The sequence below is a fragment of the Petaurus breviceps genome, unplaced genomic scaffold (genome assembly GCF_028583685.1).
Source record: "Petaurus breviceps papuanus isolate PSGF00001 unplaced genomic scaffold, PetGlider_PUasm1.0 98, whole genome shotgun sequence".
Taxonomy (NCBI): Eukaryota; Metazoa; Chordata; class Mammalia; order Diprotodontia; family Petauridae; genus Petaurus; species Petaurus breviceps.
Window position 1 is genome coordinate 198137 of NW_027187460.1, and position 23062 is coordinate 221198.

The 23062-nt window shown below is 44.0% G+C and overlaps 1 protein-coding gene across 1 annotated transcript in view; it reads right to left on the reverse strand.

Moving 5' to 3' along the window:
• LOC138155877 (zinc finger protein 391-like) overlaps window positions 1-19777 on the reverse strand; it is a 33714-nt gene extending 13937 nt beyond the window's left edge. The window contains exons 1-4 of the mRNA XM_069081135.1: window positions 19551-19777; window positions 18777-18984; window positions 17786-17908; window positions 11281-11397 (exon numbers count right to left, since the gene is read on the reverse strand). Of these exons, the coding sequence (XP_068937236.1) occupies window positions 11281-11397; window positions 17786-17908; window positions 18777-18828 (292 nt within the window). The 5' untranslated portion in view covers window positions 18829-18984; window positions 19551-19777. The remainder of the gene's footprint in view (window positions 1-11280; window positions 11398-17785; window positions 17909-18776; window positions 18985-19550) is intronic.
• Between the last annotated feature and the right edge of the window lie 3285 nt (window positions 19778-23062).

A 23062-nucleotide genomic window follows, 5' to 3' on the forward strand; every position in this document is an offset into this window, starting at 1 on the left:
AATGCTTCCAACCATAGTTCCCAGAGACAAAATTGGGGAGTTCCAGATTAGAGGATCAATGGATGGGATAGTCTTAGGGAATCAGGTTCCATTTCAATAGCTGGGAAAATTGTTAAAAACTAAAGTGAGTTTCCCATCACTGGAAAATATTCAAGCAAAGGCTGTCACTTTGCCAAGGAAGCTGCAGAGGAAGGTAATTCCTTCATTGGGAGTGGAAAAATCAAGGAGATGACTTAGGATCATAGAGAGCTGGAAAGGATCTTGGAGTCATCCAGTCTAATGCTCTCATGTTACAGATGAGGAAACAAGCCCAGAAAAACTAAATGACTAACCCAGGGTCACATAGCAAGTTTGAGCTGCCCCTGTTTTTGAATTTTAAAAATCTCCTTTGGCCCTAGGAGTCTGCCTGCCATCTTTGTCCCTATCAAGTGTCACTCAGGATTAAAACTCACAAGGTGTCTGACTCCTTACTCCTTTGGAGATAATCAATGGAAATAGCTTTTTCAATTAAACCATAGGTTCTAAATCCTCTTCCCACTTTCAGATTATAATCGACAATTCCTTATTTTTACCTGACCCTCACTTGTATGATGAATGAAAACCCCCAGTAGACAGAGTTATTAATTAGCCTAGCCTGTAATGAACAAATTGATGGTCAGAGATTCCTCTCAGTAACTGAAGACACCAAAGGAGATTCTGAAATGCCTTAAATCAGATGTGTATCCTCTAAAAGGGAACTCCCCTAATGAAATTCAACCCTGATTGAAAGACATTTAATGAGGAGGTGGGCTAAAAGCCTTCAGCATCTCCTGCTGAGAATGTGGCTTGATTGTGAGACTCAGCAATCTCAAATCTTCTGGGCAGGGGGGAACTTTTTCTATTAGGATCTCTCTGGCTACGTTCTCCTTCATGAGCTAGGTCTCCCTAAGCTCTAATGGAGGAAATCAAGAACAGGGGGTTCTTCCCCCAGGGAAAGACTCACTCAGACTGGATTCTGTGTATCCTCTAACCAGAAATTAGGTTTCCCAGTTGTGTGGGATCCCAACCAACCTAGTTAAAGGAGCATGTTCCTTGGAGGCCTAGTAATCTCATCATTTAGCCATACTCTTCAGAGTATACCTTTTCAGGAGTTGGGCTTTAAGATATAAGAGGAAAAGGGTGGATTACAAATTAATAATTAGCCATCAACATAATAGCATAGTACTAATTTATCTTGCTTATTGACTGACTGACCCTCATGCCTAGAGCCCTTCTTATACTGTAGCCAGACAGTGTGTTTGAGCGATCTTTAACCACTGGGGGGAGCTGATTCCTAATTATTAATACCTCAGAAATAGTTATAAATCACAGCTTGAATTACTGTTTTGTTGATTGTCTAGATTTAAGAAAGTGTTCATAATTCAGATTAGATTTAAACGTGTACATTAAAAAAAATTCCTCTCTCTCCCAGATTCTGGTTGTTAAACATTTACCAGCACACCCTTATATTGCCCTATAAAGACAGCTTTGAGTTCAGCAGGAGTGTAGTAAAAGGCTTGAAGAATGTAGTTAGGCTAGTGATAATGACAATAATTGGCATCTATACACAACTTTAAGACTTGCAAAGTGCTTTATATCTATTGTTTCATTAGAGTTTCATAATTCCCTTCCCCATAGACTGTGGTGTCTTGTTCTCAGTGAATAGGCAGATATGTAGGATGATCATACATGGTTTACAGCAGCTAGGAATCTCAGAGATTACCCAGGCTAATCTCTGAGGAAGCTAAGGTTCATGGGTTTATCCAAGGCCATATAGCTTGTGTGCAAAACCAATATTTGAACCAACCTCTCCTAACCCCAAATCAGAACTCTTTCTTACTATGCCATGCCTAAGACCATGGTTGACAGCTCAAATCTTATAAAGTATTCTGGGAGATATTTGTCTCAAAAGGGGATTGCTAGAGATGGGACAAGTCTGTCAAACACCAAAAGATAAAGTTCTCAAAAAAAGATTTAAAAAGATAAAGTTCTCAAAAGATAACTGGTTGGTAACAAGCAACGGGGATGTTATGTTGGGGGACAGGGAACTCTTTACTCTGCCTATCTGTAAGGTCAACCCCATAAAAAGGAGGAGGAGGAGGTGGTAGTTGTGGTGGTAGAAGTGAGTTCTAGGTTTTCCAATGCTATTTATGATAGTAAATGACCACGTAGAAGGTCAGTGTGGTGTGGTGAAAAGAACATTAGACTTGGAATTGCAGAGGGCAACATCATTCTCCCAGTCCCTCAGGCTTAAAATCTAGGAGTAATCCTGGACTCCTCATTCTCTCTCATTCCCCATATCCAATGTTGCCAGTCTGTTCACTTCACCTTGGCAACATCTCTCAAATAGCCCCCCTTCTCTCCTCTGACACTACCACTACTAGGTTGTAGGCTCTCATCACCTCTCATCTGGATTATTACAATAGTCTTCTGGTGGGTCTGCCTGCCTCAAGTTTCTCCCCACTCTACTGGCCATTCAGCCACCTTTTCCTAACATACAGATCTGACCATGTCACCTCCCAATTTAATAAACCTGAGCAGTTCCCTAGAAATTCCAGGATCAAATATAAAATGCTGTTTGTCATTCAAAGCCCTTCATAAACTAATCCCCTCCTAACTTTCCAGTCTTCCTACACTTTCCTCCTGATATGTACTCTTTGGTCCAGGGACTCTGGCCTCCTGGCTCTTCTATAAACAAGACATTCCATCTATTTACACTGGCTATCTTCCTTGCATTGAATAGTACCTCTTTATCTCTGCTTCCTGACTTCAATAATTTCCTTCAAGTCCCAACTAAAATCCTTCCACAGGAAGTCTTTCCCAATCTGTCTTCTTCCTGTTGATTATTTCTACTTTTTCCTGTATATAGCTTGCTTGTACATAGTTATGTAATCCTTGGCTTAAAAGGCCAGTTGCATGGGGTCCTCTCCTCATTGACAGAGATTGATTATTTGATTGCCTGTGCATGAGGAAGAGTGGAGTGGAGTTGGTAAGAAAAGGAGAGGAGGGATGTCCTGGCCTCTTTTGGCATTTATCTTTGAGATGACCATTTCAATTTTGCTTTAGGTCTCTGGAGGGGAAGAAAGTCTCTGGGAAGAGGCCAATATGATAAGAGCTAGCAGTCTCCATCATGTCCCTCTGCTCAGCTTCAGGAAATTTCCCCTTGGGTGAGATCTGGAACTTTCCTTCTTGATTGAGTTGAGCTATCTTGCTCCTCAAAGGAGAGTTCATTCTTTTCATGTTGTGTGGTATGTATTTCCATGCGTATATTTTTTTCTGATGTCTGTTTTTTTGCTATCAACTTGGATAAAGGGTTTTCTTTGTTATTTGCTATGTGAGTTCATTGTGTAACTGACTTTTAATGGGAAAGGATTCACTTGGTTCTATCTTGTTGAATGCTAAGACTTTTAAATAAGAATTTACTCATTGTGATGTAGGTTTGATTACTTGCTTTTGTTGACAGTTTTAAATTTATGATATGAAATTTAAAATGTTATTTAATATCATTTGAATTTAATGCTCTGTAGATTTGGAAGTTATCATTGTAATTTCTCTCTTTATTCTCTGATCCCTTGTCCTTACCTGCCCAGCTGAATCAGGAGGAGTTAAAGGTGAACCATTAACTCATGACCACACTGATATGTCACTGCCAAGCATAAGGGGATGTGGGCTTACCACTGCTATCTCTCTTTGCTTCTTGATCTGTCACAGTTTCTTCATTTGGTGTGCCCAAGAAATTGATTCCTGATAGAGAGCAACTTCTGGTTTATCCCTAAGCTTTGGACTCTGACCCACTTTTCTTGGGAGAGTGTCTCCCTTCAGGTCTTGTGGTGGCTCTGATCACTAGTGTGTGTTAGGCAGGGTCGCCTCCCGTGGGTGAACTCAACATGGCATTGTGAATTTGGAGTCAAGGATGTAGATATGAATATTGGCTCCACAATCCAGTACATGAATGATCTTGGCCATTTTACTTTTCTCTAGGCCTCAGTTTTTCCCATTTGTAAAATAAAGGGATGGATTCTGGAAAACTATTTTGAATTATGCAAAAAAGTCTCTAAATTATTCATGTCTTTTGACACAATGAGGTCCCAGTCAATGGCATGTATAACCATATATAACAAAATGTCCATAGTATCACTCTTCATGGTAGCAAGGACTTTGGAAACAAAGTGGGCAACCATCGATAGGGGAATGACAGAATAAACTGTGGTATATGAACATGATGGAATATTATTATTCTGTAAGAAATGATGAATATACAGAATTCAGAGAGACACAGGAAGACTTGTATGAATTGATATGGAGTGAAAAGAGTAGAAGCCAAGTGAACAATATCTACAACGACTACAACAATGTAAACAAAAGAACATTAAAATATCTGAAGTCACAATAATTACACCAACCTGTCCTGGTCCTAGAGAAAGGAGGAGAAAAATATTTTCTTCCTCTGAGTAGAGAGGTGGGGCAGTATGGGTGAGGAGTGATGTATATTACTATTACACAGTTGTTTTGTGTTTGACTTCAATTTTTCTTTGTTACAAGGGGAAATTCAATGTGGAAGTGGTATACTGGGAAATGATTCTGATATTAATAATACATAAAGTTATTACATGGGGAGAAATAATTGATAAGCTGTTTTTCAGGGAATAGTCTTTGAAAGTGGGTTTGTTTAGGTGCTTGTGGATAACAGCTATTGTGTTAAAAACAAAATATTTCCTCACACTATAGAAAAAAAAGAATAAATAAAATAGGAATGGGGAGGTTTGGAATTCTCTGAGGTCCTTTCCAGCTTTGAATTCTTTGACTCTTTGACATCAAATCTGAAGAAACCACAAAGCATTTGTGTACCTCTAACAAATTTTGAAAATTATGTCCCCAGTATATTCTACTGCCTTCCCATGCTTTCACTATAACATATAGGTGCTAATTTGTCACAATGTTAATCCCTATAAGCTATAGGGAGCAGGATTTGGGGGCATTAAATATATATGCATTTATAAAAAGTGATATGAAAAAAGTGTCCCTTGTTGTGACTCTCTCTCTTTGACTCTTGAATGTTATTCCCTAGTCTGCTGCTTACCTTGCCTACCCCTAGTTTTGGCTGAGTCAACTGGCTGAACACCAGAGTTGGAAGGACCTTACAAACCACAGTACAAGTCCTTCACTTTAAAGGCAAGGAAACAGAGGATTCGGAGAGGAGCAGGGACATGTCAGATGCTGGTGTCATTGGAGGGTTTGAATGCTGCTGCTTATTAAAGAAACCAAAACTTTATTATTAGAAGGTAGTACTCTAGTCATGAAGATAGGACCACTTGGAGAGACCGATGGGGACAGAGGAAGTAGGTGGTGGGACAGTAAACGCTAGAATATTTTGAGGTCATTGAGATATCTATCAAAAATGACTGGTCCAGGGCTAACATTTTGTCCTCCCATTATCCTCCCCTCCAATTAGACTCTTGTTTCACAATTCCTTTCAGATGTATGGCATTAGAGAGGGGCAGAGTCCCAGCTCCAGGATACAGGAGCTTGTCTCCAGATTGTCTCTCAACACCTACACCTCTCTTCTTCCCTACAGGAAGACACAGGTAGGGAGATGCAGCAGAGACTTGAGTACAATTCATACAAGTCTGAACATTTCTGCCCTGTGACCTGTTTCCTGGAGACAGACCAAGTTGGTCTGAGGAAGGCCCTTCTCCTTCATTGGGTCCCCTCCCATCTGAGAAGTAATAAAATCATGGAATATCAGAACTAGAAGAGACCTTAGAACACAGAATATGAAAAAGTCAGAGCTGAGAGAGACCTCAGATCACATAACATGGAATGTTAGAAATGGAAGGGACCTGAGAACATACAACATGGAATGTCAGAGTTGGAAAGGTCCTTAGAACCTACCATGTTAGAGGCAGAGCTCTGAACATTAAAAGGGATGTTAGAGCTGAAAACACAGCATTACAGAAACAAAACAGACCATAGAACATAGGCCTGGGGGAGAAGGGCTAGAGACTTCCTGGGACAGGAGATCTCTTCCTTGGAGTGGGGTAGAATTAGGGGGTCAGGGACAAGGAAGTAGGGCCAGAGGGTGGAGGAGAGCTCCTGGGGGGGGGTATCTCCTTTTATAGGCCTCTCCCCAGCCAGCTGCAGAGCAGCATGAACAGGGTGGTTGTCCCCACACCCGTAAGGATGCCCCCATGATTGGCCTTCGAATTTGTGTCTGAGACTCTGCCTTCCACTGACAAGGGGTTACACATGTCAAACTGGCAGCAGTTCACGGTCACATGAGTCCCCTCTATGATCTTGGTGACTTCTTTGCAGGTATCTGAGCACCACGCCGAGAAGGTGGTAAGGTAGTTGGACTCTGCATAGGAAGGAGCAGGGAATGAGAAGGCCATGTGGAGGGCTTGGGAGGTGAGGGCATGGTCCCAGGCTGGATCTCCTAGGGGGATGGTAGCTACTAGCTTTTACTGATTAGGTGGGGGGAGCAGGCTGAGGGTGTGGTGATGGGAATAAGGACTCAGTAATCCGGGTCTGCCTTAAGACCAGGGAGTGGGCCCTGGGAGAATGATGAACTTCAAAATGACACTTTATTCTGACAGCTCTCCTCCATTATCCCTCTCAACTGGGGGGTGGGGAGTGGGGGATGGGGCAGTGGGAACCTCACTTCTTCTGTGCTTGCCATATTTTTCATATGATCAGGTATATTTCTGTTCTATGGGAAGCAGGGAATGCGGCCTATTTCTGGGCCCCCTTAAATGGAGTGAGATTAAGGTCCCACTTTTCATGGGACCCCATCTGCAGAAATTTCAATCCTGGAGAATAAGGGTCACATTGAGTCTCCCCCTTACTAGTCTTAATCTCATCATTCCTTCCAGGGAGGATAAGGAAAAGAGCTTGCTGCATTCAAATAGAAGGCTCCCTCCCCAGCTCTCACCACCCCCATCTCCCAAGGCATGCTGCTCCAAGAGTCTCTGGCTTTAGGGGAAGGCATCTATAGAAGGTTAGCACAGTGAAAGGGAAAAGCCTCCAAATGGGAGGTGCGGAAGCTGGTTTTAATTCTGGCTTTGCCTCCATCTAACTCACTGTGTGAGTTATTTCCTCTCTAGGAGGTGTTTCCTTCTCTGTAAAAGGAGAAGATTAGATAAAATGTTTTCTAAGGCTCCTTCTGGGTCTGACATCCTTTAATGTTCTCTGAGAAAATTCTTTCCCTCAAAGGGTTAGAAACGGAATGTGCCCCCTTTATGGGGAAAAGTGGGAGGATTTTAAAATGTGAGCCTGGAGTAAGTAATATTGAATCCAAAGAAATGAAGTAATCATGGTAGAATCTCAGGTATCACTTAGGACAAATGGTTTTAGAGCCTGTGTTTAGGCCTTGCTGATAAAACTAGGTTGAAGGCAGACATTTTTCTTGTAATATCATTATATATGAAGATGTATTCTAGTAAGGAAATCTAGGAATCCCAAAGGGGAAAATATGGTACAGAACTTTCAGATGAGAATCCATGAAGGAAGAAGCAGAGGGGATGTTGCCATTAGAATATTGTATTGGCCACCTGTACAGAAGGATAAAGTAGAGGAGGGCTTTGGTTAATGGGTCACAGGTTGTCAATGATGCATGCTTTTCTATTGAGGGTGACTTCAGTTATCCAGATACTTGCTGGAGTCTTCCCCCTGTCAGATGTAGAATAGTCAACAAATTCTTGACCTACTTTAGGGATAATTTCATCCTTCAAAAAATAAAGGAGGTAAGGAGTGGCAACTGCTGTTCTGGACTCGATTCTGAGATAGTGGTCACTGAAGGAGAAATGATGGATATTTTGGTGGAGGGTGGGATGGGAAGAAGGGGCAAGTGACCACTCTATCATAGAGCTCAGCACAAAGGAGAGGAAAACCAGCATCGTCTGATACACAGCCTTGATTTGAAGAGACTGGACTTCAAAGAGCAGAGATTATGAGAAAGGTGGGATTCACCGACTTAACATTCTGCAAGGTAAGGTATCTCAAGAGGGATGGGAAGCTTTGGTAAATGAAATTCTGAATACACAGATATGATTCCGATGAGGAGGAAAAGAAGCAATTGCCTAGAGAGGGCTACGTAGCTGTAAATGGGATGAAAAGGAAACAATACCTCATTCTGTAAGAACGGAGTCAGCAGCATGAATGGCCAGAATGAGCTAAGGCTGGTAGCCAATGTTAGGGCAAGAAGAATGCTCAGATGTTCCCTAGCACCTTACATGTCCCATGTAGTCTTCTCTTCCCATGTCCTGACTTCAGACCATTTCACTGGCTTTCCCCTGTACAGCCTCCTCTCCACCTCCTGGCTTCCTTGTCTTCCTTCAGGTCCCAGCTAAAAGCCCACCTTCTACGAGAAGCCTTACCTGATCCCCTTTAATTCTAGTGCTTTCCTTTTATTGATTATTCTCAATGTATCCTAATTATAGGTTGCACATAAGTGTTTGAATGTTCTCTCCTTCATTAGACTACAAGCTCCTTGAGAACAGGAACAGTCTTGTGCTTTTTTTATCCCCATTGCTTAACACAGTCTCTATCATGCAGTAGGTGCTTAATAAATATTTATTGACTAGTCAATCTGTCCTGATTCCCCAGGGGCTAGATATTTTCCCACCCTGAAAGTACTTTGCATTTATCTTTTACACTTTGTGTTTACCTCTCTGTGTGACTGTTATATCTCTCTCCCATCCCCTTTCCCAGTAGAATATAATCTCCTTGCAGTCAAGGACTGTCTTTTATCAGCCTATGGGCCTGAAACTAATCACACAGCCTCCTGGGAGATATAATATTTTTAACCCTCTTTTTCCATTATGGAAGAAGATGGAAGGAACATCATTCAAGACTTGGGAGATGGCTGGCAATTTATAGTTTTTTTAAAAAAAATTCTTTGGTATAAAATATGACTCTCTGGGAAGGAGCTATACTGGGAAATATAGATGATGTAAAAACAAAAGATTTTCATAAAAACTTTAAAATATAAGAGGAAGATCAAAGAAGACATAGGACCAGTTACTTAGATAGATAGGATGACAGAAGGTTGGAAATGAGAAGACCAAAGTACTCAACTCTCATTTTGCTTCTGTTTTCTTTTCCCCAAAATCTTTGGATTGGGAAAGCTAGAACAACATAGTTTAACTAGGAGTTAAAACCCTAAGATGAGTGAGGAGATGGTAAAAGAACATTGAGCTATCCTTAGTGAGTTCAGGTTTCTGGGCCCAGATAAATATATCTTAGGGGAGCTAAGAAAAAGGCAGATGTGATGGCAGAATTTCTGTTACCGATCTTTGAAGGATAGAAACAAGGGAACAAATATTTATTAAATATCTACCCTGTGCGAGACACTCTGCTATGTGCTTTACAAATATTATCTCATTTGTTCCTCACAACAACCCTGGGATGAGGTGGTATTTTTATCTTCATTTTACAGATGAAAAAACTGAGGCAAACAGAGGTTAAGTAATTTGCTCAGGGTCACAGGAAGTATCTTAGGTGGAATTTGAACCCAGTTCTTCTTGGCTCCAAGGTCCAGTGCTATATCCACTGAGATACCCAGCCGTCTATCATCTTTGAAAGATCATGAAGAAGAAAGATACTACCAACTTGAAAAGGGGGAATACTGAATGAGCTTTCAAAAAGAGGAGAGTGGATTCTGCATACTGCAGGTTCAATGTTTTCTTCAATTCTTGGCAAAGTTCTAGGGTATATTTTTTAATGGGAAAGTTTCTAATCATTTAGAAAGGAATGGCTGGCTCACCATGAGGTAGCATGGCAGCTATCATTAAGGAAAGGTCCTATTGGACTCACCTCATTTCCTTTATGGATATGGTTACTAGACTGGTAGATTAAGGTAATACTGTAGACAAACTAAGTATACCCTGATTTTGGCAAAACAGAACAAAAACAAAACCAAAACCAAACCTTGACAAAACCTCTTACACTTACTTTACCTACAAGGTAGAGAGATCTGGGTTAGATGATAGAAGAGCTATTTGGGTTTAGAATCAGTTGAATGTCCAGAATCAGTTTAAAAATTGAGCTTTACTTGTATAGGATAGTGAGACATGGCTTGGTAATGGATTCTTGTGTGGGAAACATTGTGGTTTTAGTAAACTTCAAGCTCCATATAAGTCTACATTATGATATAACAGATAAAAAAAGAATTTAGGAAAAAAGGAGCTCAGATTTGGAAAATGATAATCCCTCTCTCCTCTGCCCTCTTTAGACACCACTGGATTCAGTTCTGGGCTCATCATTTTAAGGGGGGGCATTGATAAGCTGGAATGTATCTAGAAGAGGGCATTCAAGATGGTGAGATGCCTGAAGATGCCATATAAGGCAGTGTTAAAGGAAAAAAATATGCTTAGCTTGGAGAAAAGAAGACAACTAATGGGATCCCCATTGTTGTCTTTGGTTATCTGAAGAGTTGTCATAAGAACGAAAGATTAGATTTGTTCTGCTTGGGACCTGAAGGTAAAACCAGGAACAATGAGTGGGACAAATATGCCCATTTAGGTCTGATGTCAAGACAAATTCCTAAAATTTGGATTTTCTAAGAGTAGAATGGGATGTATAGAACAGTAGTTGGAGTCAGCCTCACTGGAACTTTTCAGGCTGAAGCTGGGTGACTTCCTATTGTGGATAAAGCAGGAATTCATGTTAAGGTACAGATTGAGCTTCATGGCTTCTGAGTCCTCTTACAACTCGGAGAGCCTGTAAACCTTAAAGTGCTAAAGAAATGGGAGCTATCATCATCATCATCATCATCATCATCATCATCATCATCATCATCATCATCCATTATGACAATAACCAAGGCAGAACAAGAACTTAGTTCTTCCTTCCTTGGGTTGGGGGGCCATGAGAATATGGAGAAGTCCTAGAAGACAGATGAAAGGAAAAAAGGAAAGAGACATAGAGGAAGGGGGGTGGTAATTGACCAGGATCATGGAATCATGAAAGGATAGAGCTAAAATTGGCCTTAGAACACAGGATGTCAGAGCTAGAAGGTCTTGAGGGGTCTTTCTTTTATGGATCACTCTTCTTTTACAGATAAGAAACTGAAGTTTGGGGAGAGATAATGTACTCAAGATTATGGACCTAGTCTGTGGCAGAGCTGGGACTCAAACCTAGGTCTCCAAACTTTCAGTCCAGGGCTCTAAGCAGGCTGCCTATTTAAGTCCTTCCCCTGAATTCAGATTCTATGACCTTAGGAACAGTCCCTCTTGTCTAGTGTGGTTCCACTTCCCCACAACTCACCGGCATTCCCTCTGGTGATGATGGTTTTGCAGAAGGTCTGAGAGGGTGCACAGGTTTTGATCTTGTTACAGTGCTCCTCAATGGTCTCTGACTCACAGGTGTAGCATTCCAGAGAACCTGGAGATATGAGGGTAAGGGAAAGGTGAGAGAAGGAAGGTATAGGATAAAATTCAAAGGTGGTCAATAATCTGGCTCCAATCTACCTTTCCAGTAATGTGAAATAATCACATTCCTCCCTTTCACACTCTCTGAATATTAACCAAAGGGGTCAATTAGCAGTTTCCTAGGGGCAATTAGGTGGTGAAGTGAATAGAGCACTGGCCCTGGAGTCAGGAGGACCTGAGTTCAAAACTGACCTCAGACGCTTGGCACTTACTAGCTGTGTGACCTTGCCTCCTTACTCCAAAAAATTTTTTTAGTAGTTTCCTAACCTCATTTTATGTTTTTCTGCCTCTCTATTCATTTGACCAGGTGGCCAGTCCCTGACATTCAATCCTTTCCTCATCTCTACCCACTGAAAATCTCTCTGAACTGATGAACTATAAGTTTAGAGTGACACATACTTTTTTGACTTTATTTTTTGTGCTATTTTGTGTTTTTTTTTCCAACATGGCTAATGTGGAGTTTTGTTTTGCATGACTATATGTATAATTGACATATCTGTTCTGCATGGGGCCTTTCCACATCCCCCTTAATGTGAGTGGCCTTCCCTCCTTCAGTCATTTCCAGTTTATCCTTTATCTGTCTTGTCTATATATAGGTGTTTAAGTGTTATCATTCCCATTAGATTGTGACCTCCTTGAGGGCAGGGACTGTTTTTTCCTCCACTTTCCACTGTTTCTTCCTCCTTCTTTCTTCATATCTTAGCACTGTGCTTGACACATAGTAAGTGTTTAACAAACATTTGTTGCCTTAAGTGCTTGTTGACCTTCAAACTAGACTGTAAAGTCCCCCAAGGGACAGGACTAAGTCTCTACCTCCTGCTTTCTTTATGGACTGGGGATATAGAACAGACTTGAATGAAAAAGAGAAGAGGAAGATCATTGGTTTATGAGATTCAGAGCTAGAAGGGAGCTCAGAGATTGTCTTGTCTAACCTTCTCGTTTTACATATGGGGAAACTGAGTCCTAGAGTAGTCAAGTGATTTGCCCAAGGTCACACAGATGAATAGGAGTAGCAGAAGGAGGTGCAAATTGAAAACCACATCCTATGAGGATCTCTTGAGAGAATTACAGATGTGTAGGCTGGAGGAGAGGAGACTTGGAGGTGGGGAAAGAGTGATCTTATGTTCAGGAAAAGGAAACATTATTAATATATGAGAGGTATTAGCTTTGTTCCACTTGCATTGGGGGGAAGAACTAGGATTGACAGGTGGTATTTGCAATCAGGCAAACATAGGAAAGAATTCCTAATGATTAGGGCTGTCCAAAAGTGGAATGGGCTGTCGAGAGTGGACACCAGGTGAGCCCTTATTAGGGACATCACAGGATCATAAGTTTAGAGCTGGTACCTTAGACATTACTGAGTCCAATCCCTCTCATTTTACAGATGAGGAAACTGAGGCCCAGAGAGTCACACAGCTAGAGTACATTGCTTAACTTCAGTTTCCTCATCTAAAGAGTGACAGTTTTGGGCTGGATGTTGCAGAGGAGATTTTTACATAGGCATGTGCTGGGCTAAGGGAAATCTGAGGTCTTTTCTAATTGTGAGATGCTGAGAACTGAGTCCCCAAGTGCAATGCTAATGTGGAGCCAGCAGCTAGGACAAGGGGCAGGGAGAGTAAATTAGAGGAGGGCGTGGTAACAACTATGGAGGTGGGTCACAAAGGAAACAAGGGGGGGCCAAGGTGGGGAGGAAGAGAGAGTCTGGACCCAGGCAGTGTGGCTGTCTGTGGTTGGCAGCCCGTGTGACTCCTAAGTATTGTTCCTCCCTCCGGGCTTCTCTTCTCTCTGGTCCATCCTTGACACAGAAGCCCAAGTCATCTTCCTAACACACCACTCTGATCATGCTGCTTCTGTAGGCCTCTGCTGGCTTACCACTGCCTGCCCAAACAAGTATCAACCTCCTGCTGTGGACATGAAGGTGCTCTACAGTCTGGCTCCAAGACACTTGTTCAGCTTTATCTAATGCTACCGGCTTGTAGAGAGTTTATGCACCAAACAATCTGGACAACTCTCTTTCCCATTCTCATGGATTGGTTTCCCTTTATTCCATTGACCACCATTTCTGTCTACTGAAGTCCCTCCCTTTCTTCAAGGCCCAATTCAGTTGCCACCTCCGCCATGAAGTCTCCCTTGATCCTTCATCCCAGCCCCAAAGTGAAAGCATCCTCTCCTTTTTCAAACTTCCTGATGTACTTTGCCTGGACTTCTTCTTTGCCCTTATCTTTCTCCTCTTCTTCTGCTAGTATCATTTATATATCTGTCCTCCCACTAGACTGAAAAAACACTTCCCAAGCATTTATTAAGCTCCTACTTGTACAGAGTACCATCCCAGGCTTTGAGGGGAGCTGCAAAGTTTAAGGAATTGTCCCTCCTCTTACAGAGTTCCCAGTTCAATTGGGGAGTAGAATATGCACAAAGATAAGGCTGACACATTTCATTTCTTGATAAATACATTTGAGAAATGCTAAGACTGGTAGACAGTGAGGTTAGAGGGTAATATTCAGCAGATAATTATAAGACCTTCTACACAGAGGGCAATTACTACTGTTTGTTTGTTGAATTCAATTGAACTGAAGAAGTACTGGCTTGCAGATAACATCAAAACAGACCTTTCCCCAGAACAGAGGGGAAAGGAAGACAATGGGCCCTGGGAGTCAACCGGCTGGGAGTTGGCCAAATGCTTAACCCCATTCACTGCCACAACTTAGGACAGTCCTAGGACAGTGCCCTGCTGTCACCAGGAAGGAGGACATTGACTTTTTCTTCCCTCCAGATAAGGTTCAAGTTCCTCTCACCTTGAAGGATCAGAGATTTGGAGCTGGAAGGTACCCTCATCCAGGTCAACCCCCCTTATATTGCAGATGAGGAAACTGAGGCCTAGAAAGGCCTAGAGTCACACAGCTACTGTGATCTGGGGCAGGATTTGAACCAGATTTTCCTGACTCTACCTATTACACCATGGAGGTTTTCCTCTGCCTGCTCCTCTCCCTTAATGAAAAGATTTTCTCCCCCTTTTTTTTGCTGGAGATGTGGTGTTGTTTGGTAGAAAATGCCCTGGAGCTGGACATGAGAGGGTTCCAGCACTGACCCTTATGAGCTGTGTGCCTCTGCACAAGTCTCTCAATCTTTCTGAGCTTTAGTTTTCTCCATAAAATAGGGATCATCACAGTATTTGCAGTAGAAGGGCTTTGCAAACCTTAATTGCTTTAGGGATGTGAGACCTCTTCCATGAAAAGTTCAAACTCCCTCTTTGCTGGAAGCCTTCCCTGTCTACACTGCCCCCAGCTCATTGCTCTCCTTTCTAAGCTCCTCTTGCCCATAGTGCTGCTACTACCCATCTGGACACTGAATGGCATTTCTTCTTGTCTACCTTCTCCTCACAATCTTCCTTTCCTCCCTACCCTACCACAGGTAGTACCACCCCTTCCTACTCAAATCCCACTGCTCCTTGCTGGCCCAGGTCGAATGCTGTGATCAGGAAACCTTCCTGACCCTCCAACCCCCACTGGGAAGCCATTTCTCCTTCTGAACCTCTCCAACTCTGCATCTGGCCCTCCCTCAGATGGCCTTAACCTCATCTTGCTTTATATTATAACTAACTGTGTCTGTCTTCCCACCGAGGCTGCTAGCTCCTAAGGACAGGGACTGTCTCTTTCTCTTTTCTTCCCTACCCCAGGGTCATATGGCTGGGCTCACATCCCTGCTTTTCTCAGTTAGCCAAATAACTCCCACCTTTTTACCACAGGTACTCAATTTTTTTTATGTGCTGGACCTCTTTGGCGTGCCTAGTGAAGCCTATGGACTCCTCCTTAGAAAAATTTTTTTTTTTTGCCTTTTGGAGGGCAATTGGGATTAAGTAACTTGCCCAAGGGTTACACAGCTAGTTTTTTTGTGTGGGTGTTAAGTGTCTGAGGCCTGAATCGAACTCAGGTCCTCCTGACTCTGGGGTTGGCACTTCACTCACTGTGCCACCTAGCTGCCCCAGAAAAATGTTTTTTTTTTTTTTTTAACAAATTGGGTTAAATAAATTTCGCAAAGTTTTACACGGCCATTTATTATTTCTGGGTGGGGTGCTGAGTATCTGAGCCCGGACTTGATCCAGGTCATCCCGACACTGGAGCCAGCGCTCTTACTCGCTGAGCCACCTGGCTGCCCCTAAGCAATTGGGGTTAAGTAACTTGCTCAAGGCTACACGGCCAGGTGTTTCTGGGTGGGTGCTAAGTGTCTGAGCCCGGGATTCGATCTCCAGGTGTTCTCAACACTGGAGCCGGTGCTCTTACTCGCTGTGCTACCTGGCCGCCCCTGAGAAAAATGTTTTTAAATGCATAAAAATAACACAGAATTACAAAGGGAACCAATTATGTTGAAATACAATTAGTTAAAAAAAAAACAAAAATGTTCATGAACCAGAGGTTAAGAACCCTTGATCTAATCTAACATTTTCCAGAAAGCCTTCCCAAACATCTCCAGCTATAAGTGATCTTTCCCTCTTCACCCCTCATGATTAGACCTCTCACCCATAGCACCATGTGTGTCCTTTAACAACAACAGCAACAGCAACAACAACAACAACAAGGCTCCCATGTAAGGCAGACACAGTATTAGGACTCTGGGGTGGCTGGGTGGGTGGGAGGAGCCGTGCCCTGTGCCTCTGGAGAACTGAGCCTCTGTACAGGGATGGTGGTTGCTTTGGAGGGGAAGTACTGACCAGTACCTTTCCAGGATGGAAGGCCCTCTCCTTCCCCACCTCCCATCAAAGACAGCCCATTTATGTGGGCAGCCAGGTGGCACAGTGGATAGAATACTGGCCCTGGAGTCAGGAAGACCTGAGTTAAAATCTGGCCTCAGGCACCTACTAGCTGTGTGATCCTGAGCAAGTCACTTAGCCCTATTTTTTTCACTTTCGTTCTCTGTAAAGTGAGCTGGAGAAGGAAGTAGCAAACCACTCCAGCATCTTGCCAAGAAAAGACCAAAATGGGGTCATGAAGAGTTAACAAAAGCAATTACAAACTGCTTTAAGGGTCACAAAGTACCCTACAAACATTATCTCATTTTATCCTCACAATGACCCTGCGAGGTGGGTGCTATTATTATCCTTATTTTACAGACGGGGAAACTGAGGCAGACAGAAGTTATGTGTCTTGCCCAGGGTCACATAGCTAGTAAATGAGGCTGAATTTGAGCTCAGGTCTTTTGACTCCAGGTTCAGTGCTTGTATCCACCATGCCAAGAGAACTGCTGCTCCTGGTCTTTATCACACCCTGCCTTGGGTACACACAGTAACTAGTTCCTTCTCTGACACGATTTTCCATCTATTCTCTATCTATCTTACTTAGGTACTTAGTCACTCATATTTTGTCTCACCCAGTAGAATGTAACTTCTTGAAGGCAAGAATTGCTTTTTGTCTTTCTTTGTGCCCTTGGCACTTAGCACAGTGCCTGCCACATAGGTGATGGTTAATCAATATCTGATACCTGCTGACTGGCTGACAAGGACACTGAAGCTCCCTAGTCCCCTTTCTTTCTCAGCAAGGCACCATGGGGCTTTGCACACAGTAGGCATTGAGTAAACATACTACTGGTTCTTAGCATGAACTTTTATATTCTCTATCTGGCCTGTCCTAGCTCTTTAGTCTCCCCTGGGGTTGGGGAGGGAGGCATCTACTGAAGACAATCCCACCCATCTACCCATCAGGGTCCCAGCCTTTAGTCCCATGTAAGGCAGCCACAATATTAGGAACCTGGGGTGGTAGGGGTGATGGGAGGAGATGTGCCCTGTGCCTCCGGAGGACTGAGTCTCTGTACAGGGACGGTGGCCGCTTCAGAGGGGAAGTACTGACCAGCACCTTTCCAGGGTGGAAGGCCCTCCCCTTTCCCACCTCCCATTGGAGACAGCATCCTGGGGTAAAACTCCATTCACCTAATCCTCCTTCCAGCTCTGCCAAGCAGCTCACTCCTCTCTATGTACCAGGTACTCTCTGCTCCAGACCAATTGAACTAAACAACACCCGGCACCTTCTTGACTCTGGACCTTTGCTTAGGCTGTTTCCCATATTTGGACAGTCTTCCCTGGTTTTGCTTGTTGAATTCATACCCATCACCACTAAAATCCTATGACAAACAGAGAGGGCCTGGGACAAATGGTGAAGGTATTAAATGTCTCCTCCTCCAGGAAGCCTCCCCTCCTTCCTCGCCCTCTCCCTCCCCCTGTCTCTTCTCTATGCCCCTCCGATGCCCCTGATCATGTGCACTGTCTTTGCATCTATTTTACTCCGCCCCCAGCCTAGAAGCTGCACCAGGTCCTGGGGGTGGGGCAGGTTGGACTTGGAACAGAGTTGTACCTTCATAGGGAATGTGCTTGATTTCAACTTCATCCTCATCATCTTCATCATCATCATCATCCTTATAGTCATAATCTTCTTCTCTGCTTTCATCTGCCAACTTTGTCTCCTTCTGTTCACTCCCTGTCCCAAAGTGAGAAATACAAGTCAGAGGCTAGGCATTCCCAGGGAAATTGGATTAGGGTCTCTAGTGGTGCCTCTGAAGAGGCTCTATCCACACTGTTCTCTGTAAATTCCCCTTTTCTCTAGTCCCTTCACAGCTCCAGAACATCTGAGGGCTCCCCATTGCCTCAAGAATGCTCTGCCTGGCATTCAAGGCCCTTTACAATCTAGCCCTAACACATGTCATGATAGAAAAGGCATTGGACTCAGAGTCGGGAAACCAGGATTCAAGTCTTGTTTCTCCTGCTGATTCACCGCATTAAGTGAATTCCTTCCTCTATGTTCTCAAAACAAGCATCCGACTCAGAGGATCATAGAGGGTCCTGCTATGAAACTTTCATGGCTTAAAAAACTACCCCAAGGCCTCTGGAACATCCTGTGTTTAGAGACAGAAGCCACCTTAGAGGTCATAAAATCCAACCCCCTCATTTTTACAAAAAGGAAACTGAGGCCCAGGGAGGTGATCTGTCAAAGGTCAGTGGCAGAACTGGGATTTGAACTCGAACCCTCTGACTTCCAATTCATCACGTGTTTCAACTACACTGTGGTCCCACAGGCTGGTGTACTAACTCTAAATACAGCTGTCTGATGACCACTTCAGCTCTCTTGGTCCTGGACTTTCTCCAGTTGGAAGCACCAGCCCCTCTCCCAGTCCACCTTTGCATGCCTCTGCCTTCTGACTGGGGTATAATTTTGCTCACTTCCGAGGGAGAAGTAGGGTTCCTTTCCCCCTCTCTAATGGCTCTGCTCTCTGTTCTTCTTCCCCTCAAATGAGGCAGGCTTCTTCATACCTATCACCTCCTCACCCAGTACCAGATAGCTTACTCACCTTGATTCAGGCACAGCAGAGCTGCCAACAAGATGGTAATAAAGGCTCTCATCCCAACAGGACAGCCCTTGCAGCCCAGCTTTGTGCTCCTGATGGTGGTGGTGTGGACAGTGGGACCAAGGGACCTGAAGGTCGTCTCTTGGCTGAGGCAGTGAGAGAGATGGGATGGCAGTAGGGTCTCTGCAGGTCTTCGTGGTGCTTGGCTGGGCTAAAGGACGCCACAGAAGGATGGGAAGGGGTGTTGGAGAGATAGACAGGCTCAGCTCCCAGGCCGAGACAATTGTTTTTCCCCTTCTTTGAACACCAGCTCTGGTCTTGGCATAGTGCCTGTCACGTTTCTTTTCCTTCCCATTTCCCCAACTGGACCCTAGGGGATGCTGGAGGTCGGAGGGGAAGTGGGGAGAGGAAGAGGAAATCATTCCAGTCCTGAGAGGTCAGGCAATTCCAGGAGCCTACTTCCCGTCCACCTGTCTCCCATTCCCTCGGTCTCTGGAGCGACCCCCAATATCCATCAGCTTGGTTGCTCAGTACCCCTTCCTCCCCAGCCAGGGGGCACCGTCCTTCTGAAGAAGGCCAGAGGGGAATTCAGCAGATGATTCAGTTAAGTTGTGCTACACAAGATTTGCTGGTCATTGTTGCTCACGTCATTCTGATTTATGCTTAATTAATTACTTTAATGCACAAGGGCATTATCAGTCAGGGCACAGAACTACAGAGCACACACCATCAGGCCCCTAACAGGGACAGAATCTCTACAGTCAAGTCCATACTTACCTGCTCTTAAGTGCCCCCGCCAGGATATTGTTCCTGAATGTTCTGCCCCTGGGGTCAGTCTCTACTCTCAGCAGTTCTCCCTTTGCCGGGTAAGGCACACTCCCTTATAAAGCTACAGCTACTGTCTTGCCTCGTCACCCTCTCCTCCCACACAGAATATATGCTCAGCACAACTAACTTTTTCCGTGCTGCTGTGTCCACAGGACCCAGGCCAGGCTCCAGCTTCTTTATGCTGCATCCACTCGTGCCTGCTGATTTTCTGACATCCCCTAAAGGTCCCTTGAGAACTTCAGTCATTCACTTTCTCCCCTCCCACCTCTCACACCCTATAATAGCAGTAACTGCTTAAAGATAACCCTAGGTCTAGGGAAAATGATCTGCTTAAGGCTATATAGATAGTAAGGAGTAGAGGCAGCACTTGAACCCAGGACCTTGGATTCTAAATGTAGCATCTTTTCCATTGCACCATGGTGTGGGGCACATGTGGGGAATTTTCATCTGCCAGTTGCTGTCCCCACACCTTTCTTCCTCTCTTGATCTTCAGCACCCCAAGCATATGACACCAGCTACACCTGGGAGTCAAGAGCACTCTGGTCCAGATGGAGAAACGTCAGGCTGAAAGAGCTCAGACCTGAGACTCAGAAGACCTAGGTCCCAGGCTTAGGCACTTTGGGACCTAGCATGAGGTGGCTTTTGTATTCTGGATCTCAGTTTTCTCATCTATAAAATGGGCATAATAATCCCTGCTCTGCCTGCTTGCCTCATGGAGCTGTTATGAAGGTCAAATGGGGTAAGGAAGAGGACTTGTGAACAGAATACAGCTCCCTTTAAGGCTGTCCTATAACTCACTGCCTGACCTTCTGCTGTAAAATGAGGTTATCCAAGATTGCATCTAAAACTCTATCCAGTTCTGATAGTCCATGAAATTTGGGGAGAGTTTATGAGATGTCATTAAGTTTTCTGCCCCAGAGGGCTTATTGGTTGCAGGGTTGGTCTGGTTGGGTCTGGCTCAAGGACAAAGATCAGGGCATCCCCCCGATGCCAGGCTACAAATGGGCTGAGTGGGGTGAGTGGCTCAGGCCTCTACTCCCACTGTGCAGACAGTCAGAAGACCAACTTGGTTCCAGGTTCTGGTTTAGGATCCACTAGCTGTGTGACCAGAGGCAAGTTATGGTCATTTCTTTAAGCCTCTGGCTCGTCACCCATAAAATAGGGATATAGCTCCTGGTCCTCCCTGCCCCACTGGGTCCTTGCGAGGAAAGGACTATCTCTACCCATTAAGTGCTGTGGAAAGTGCTATGTTCTGGATATCCCAGTTTAGGAAGGGTAAGTGGGATATGACCACTTGTCTGTTACGCTGTGAAAGAAGGATCTGGGGGCTTGGTAGTTATGGGGTCAGGGGTAGTAGGTGGGAAAGGTACTTTAGTTATTCAGCTGTGAAACCTGCTTTTCTCAGCCAGTTTAAAATAGCCATCAGGAAAGTACATCAGGCTCTATCCCCACCCCTGACCTTGAGCAGATTTTCTCATTGTGTGAGGGGCCTTTCTTGCCCTGAAGACTGCTCAAGGGATTACTTGGCAACTTCTGAACTTCCTCTGAAGGCCCTGCAGGGGGGGTGGGGTGGGGGGGGGTGGGAGTGAGCCACAGAGACAGAGGGATCACAGCATCATAGACTGAGAGCTTTAAGGGTCAACGAATTCACTGCCCCCCCCCCCATTTTGGAGATGGGGAAACTGAGGTTGAGTGTTGGGTTCAAAATTTCTGGGCTGTATCCTTGTGGACAAATCTCTTAATCTTTCCAAGTTTAATTTCCTTATCTATAAAATGGGAAAAATAATAATCTTACTCTTTCTCTCAGAATCATTATGAAGGAAGCACTTTCTTCATAATCTTAACAACTTTCGAGCTTTCAAACATTAGAGAAATGTGAATAATAATTAATAATAATCAGGATAGAGTCTTCATCAACTGTACTGTGCCACCTCTACTCTGTGAATGTGCTCCGTTTCCCCCCTTCCCACCCACCCCATCCTCCTGCTTCTTCAGGTATGGCTGGTATAGCAGGATTATACATACATACATGTATATATATATACACACACATACTATATGTAAAATTGCACATACAAACAATATATACAGATAGAGAGAGAGAGAGAGAGAGAGAGAGAGAGAGAGAGTTGGATAAAACCCCCAGAGAGCACAGCCACAATCTGCCAGGGGTAATGACTCTGAATCAGTGATGTCTGAAAATAACAACAAGCCTGGGAGGTAGGCACCATAATTATCCCCATTTTACAGATGAGGACACTGAGGCAGACAGAGGCTAAAGTGACTCATCCAGGATTACATAGCTAGTTGAGTGTCTGAAGTAGGATTCAAAGTCAGGTCTTCCTGACTCCATGTCTAGCACTCTATCCACTATGAATGGGGTGAATTGATTTTCCCCCCAAACTTCCTTAGGTCTCGTTCTTTCTCCTCACCCCGCTTCTTTCTTACCCTTTAATTTACCTGGGATGGCTCAGGAGCACACCAGAGCCACAGAGATCTGGACAACTCTTTGGTGGGGGTGCCCTGCCCAAGAATCCCTGATGGACAGATCCAGCTGTCTATTAAAGGGCTCTTTCCTTCTCCTTCTCTTACATTTCCAGAATTCCCCTTGCTCTGAGGGTGTCTAGGAATTCTCTACACTAAAAATCTAGTGCTGCTGAGCACCCCCTCCTTCCACATTCATGTTGTCTCCCCCATTAATAAGGATAGTCATTATTATAATATCTAACATATAGTGCTTACAATGTGCCAGGCACTGTACAAAGTGCTTTCAATTAGAATGTAAACTCTGAGGGCTGGGTCTGTGTTGTTGCCTTTCATTTCTTATCACTCAGAATGCCTGGCACATATAAATACTGACTGACTGGTGACCCAAGATCAGAGGATCATATCCCTTATAAGTGAAGGAACCTTAGATTTCACCTTGTCCAACTCATTCATTTTACAGATAAGGACATTGAGCCTTTGAGACTTTAAGGTCCCCTGGGTAGCAAAAATGTACAGCCACAGGGAAACTCCTGGTGTGGGAATTCCTTCCATCAACACATATTGCAACCCTATTGTGATTCTGCAGATACTGCCCTGGGGGAGTCGCCTCAGGTAAACAGAATTTGGGCTGGGTGTCACTCTGCAAATATAGGTGTCAGAAGCAGGATCTAAAATGAAGCCCTCCAAGTCAGGTTCAGCCCCTAGCCATGGTACTGCACTGTCTCTTTAGGTTGTAGGACTAAAGGGTATGGGATGATAGAATCCGAGAATAATGGAACCAGAAGGAGCCTTAGCACATAGAATGGTAAGAACAGGAAGGGCCCTTAGAGGACATCTGGAACAAACTATTATCAGACGGGGAGGAAAATGAGAGCCAGAGAAAGCCAAGGGTCTTGCCCAAGGTTATGCAGGGAGTTAATGGGAGTCACAGCTAAAAACCAGGCCTCCTAATTCCTAAGGAAATGGGATTTTTT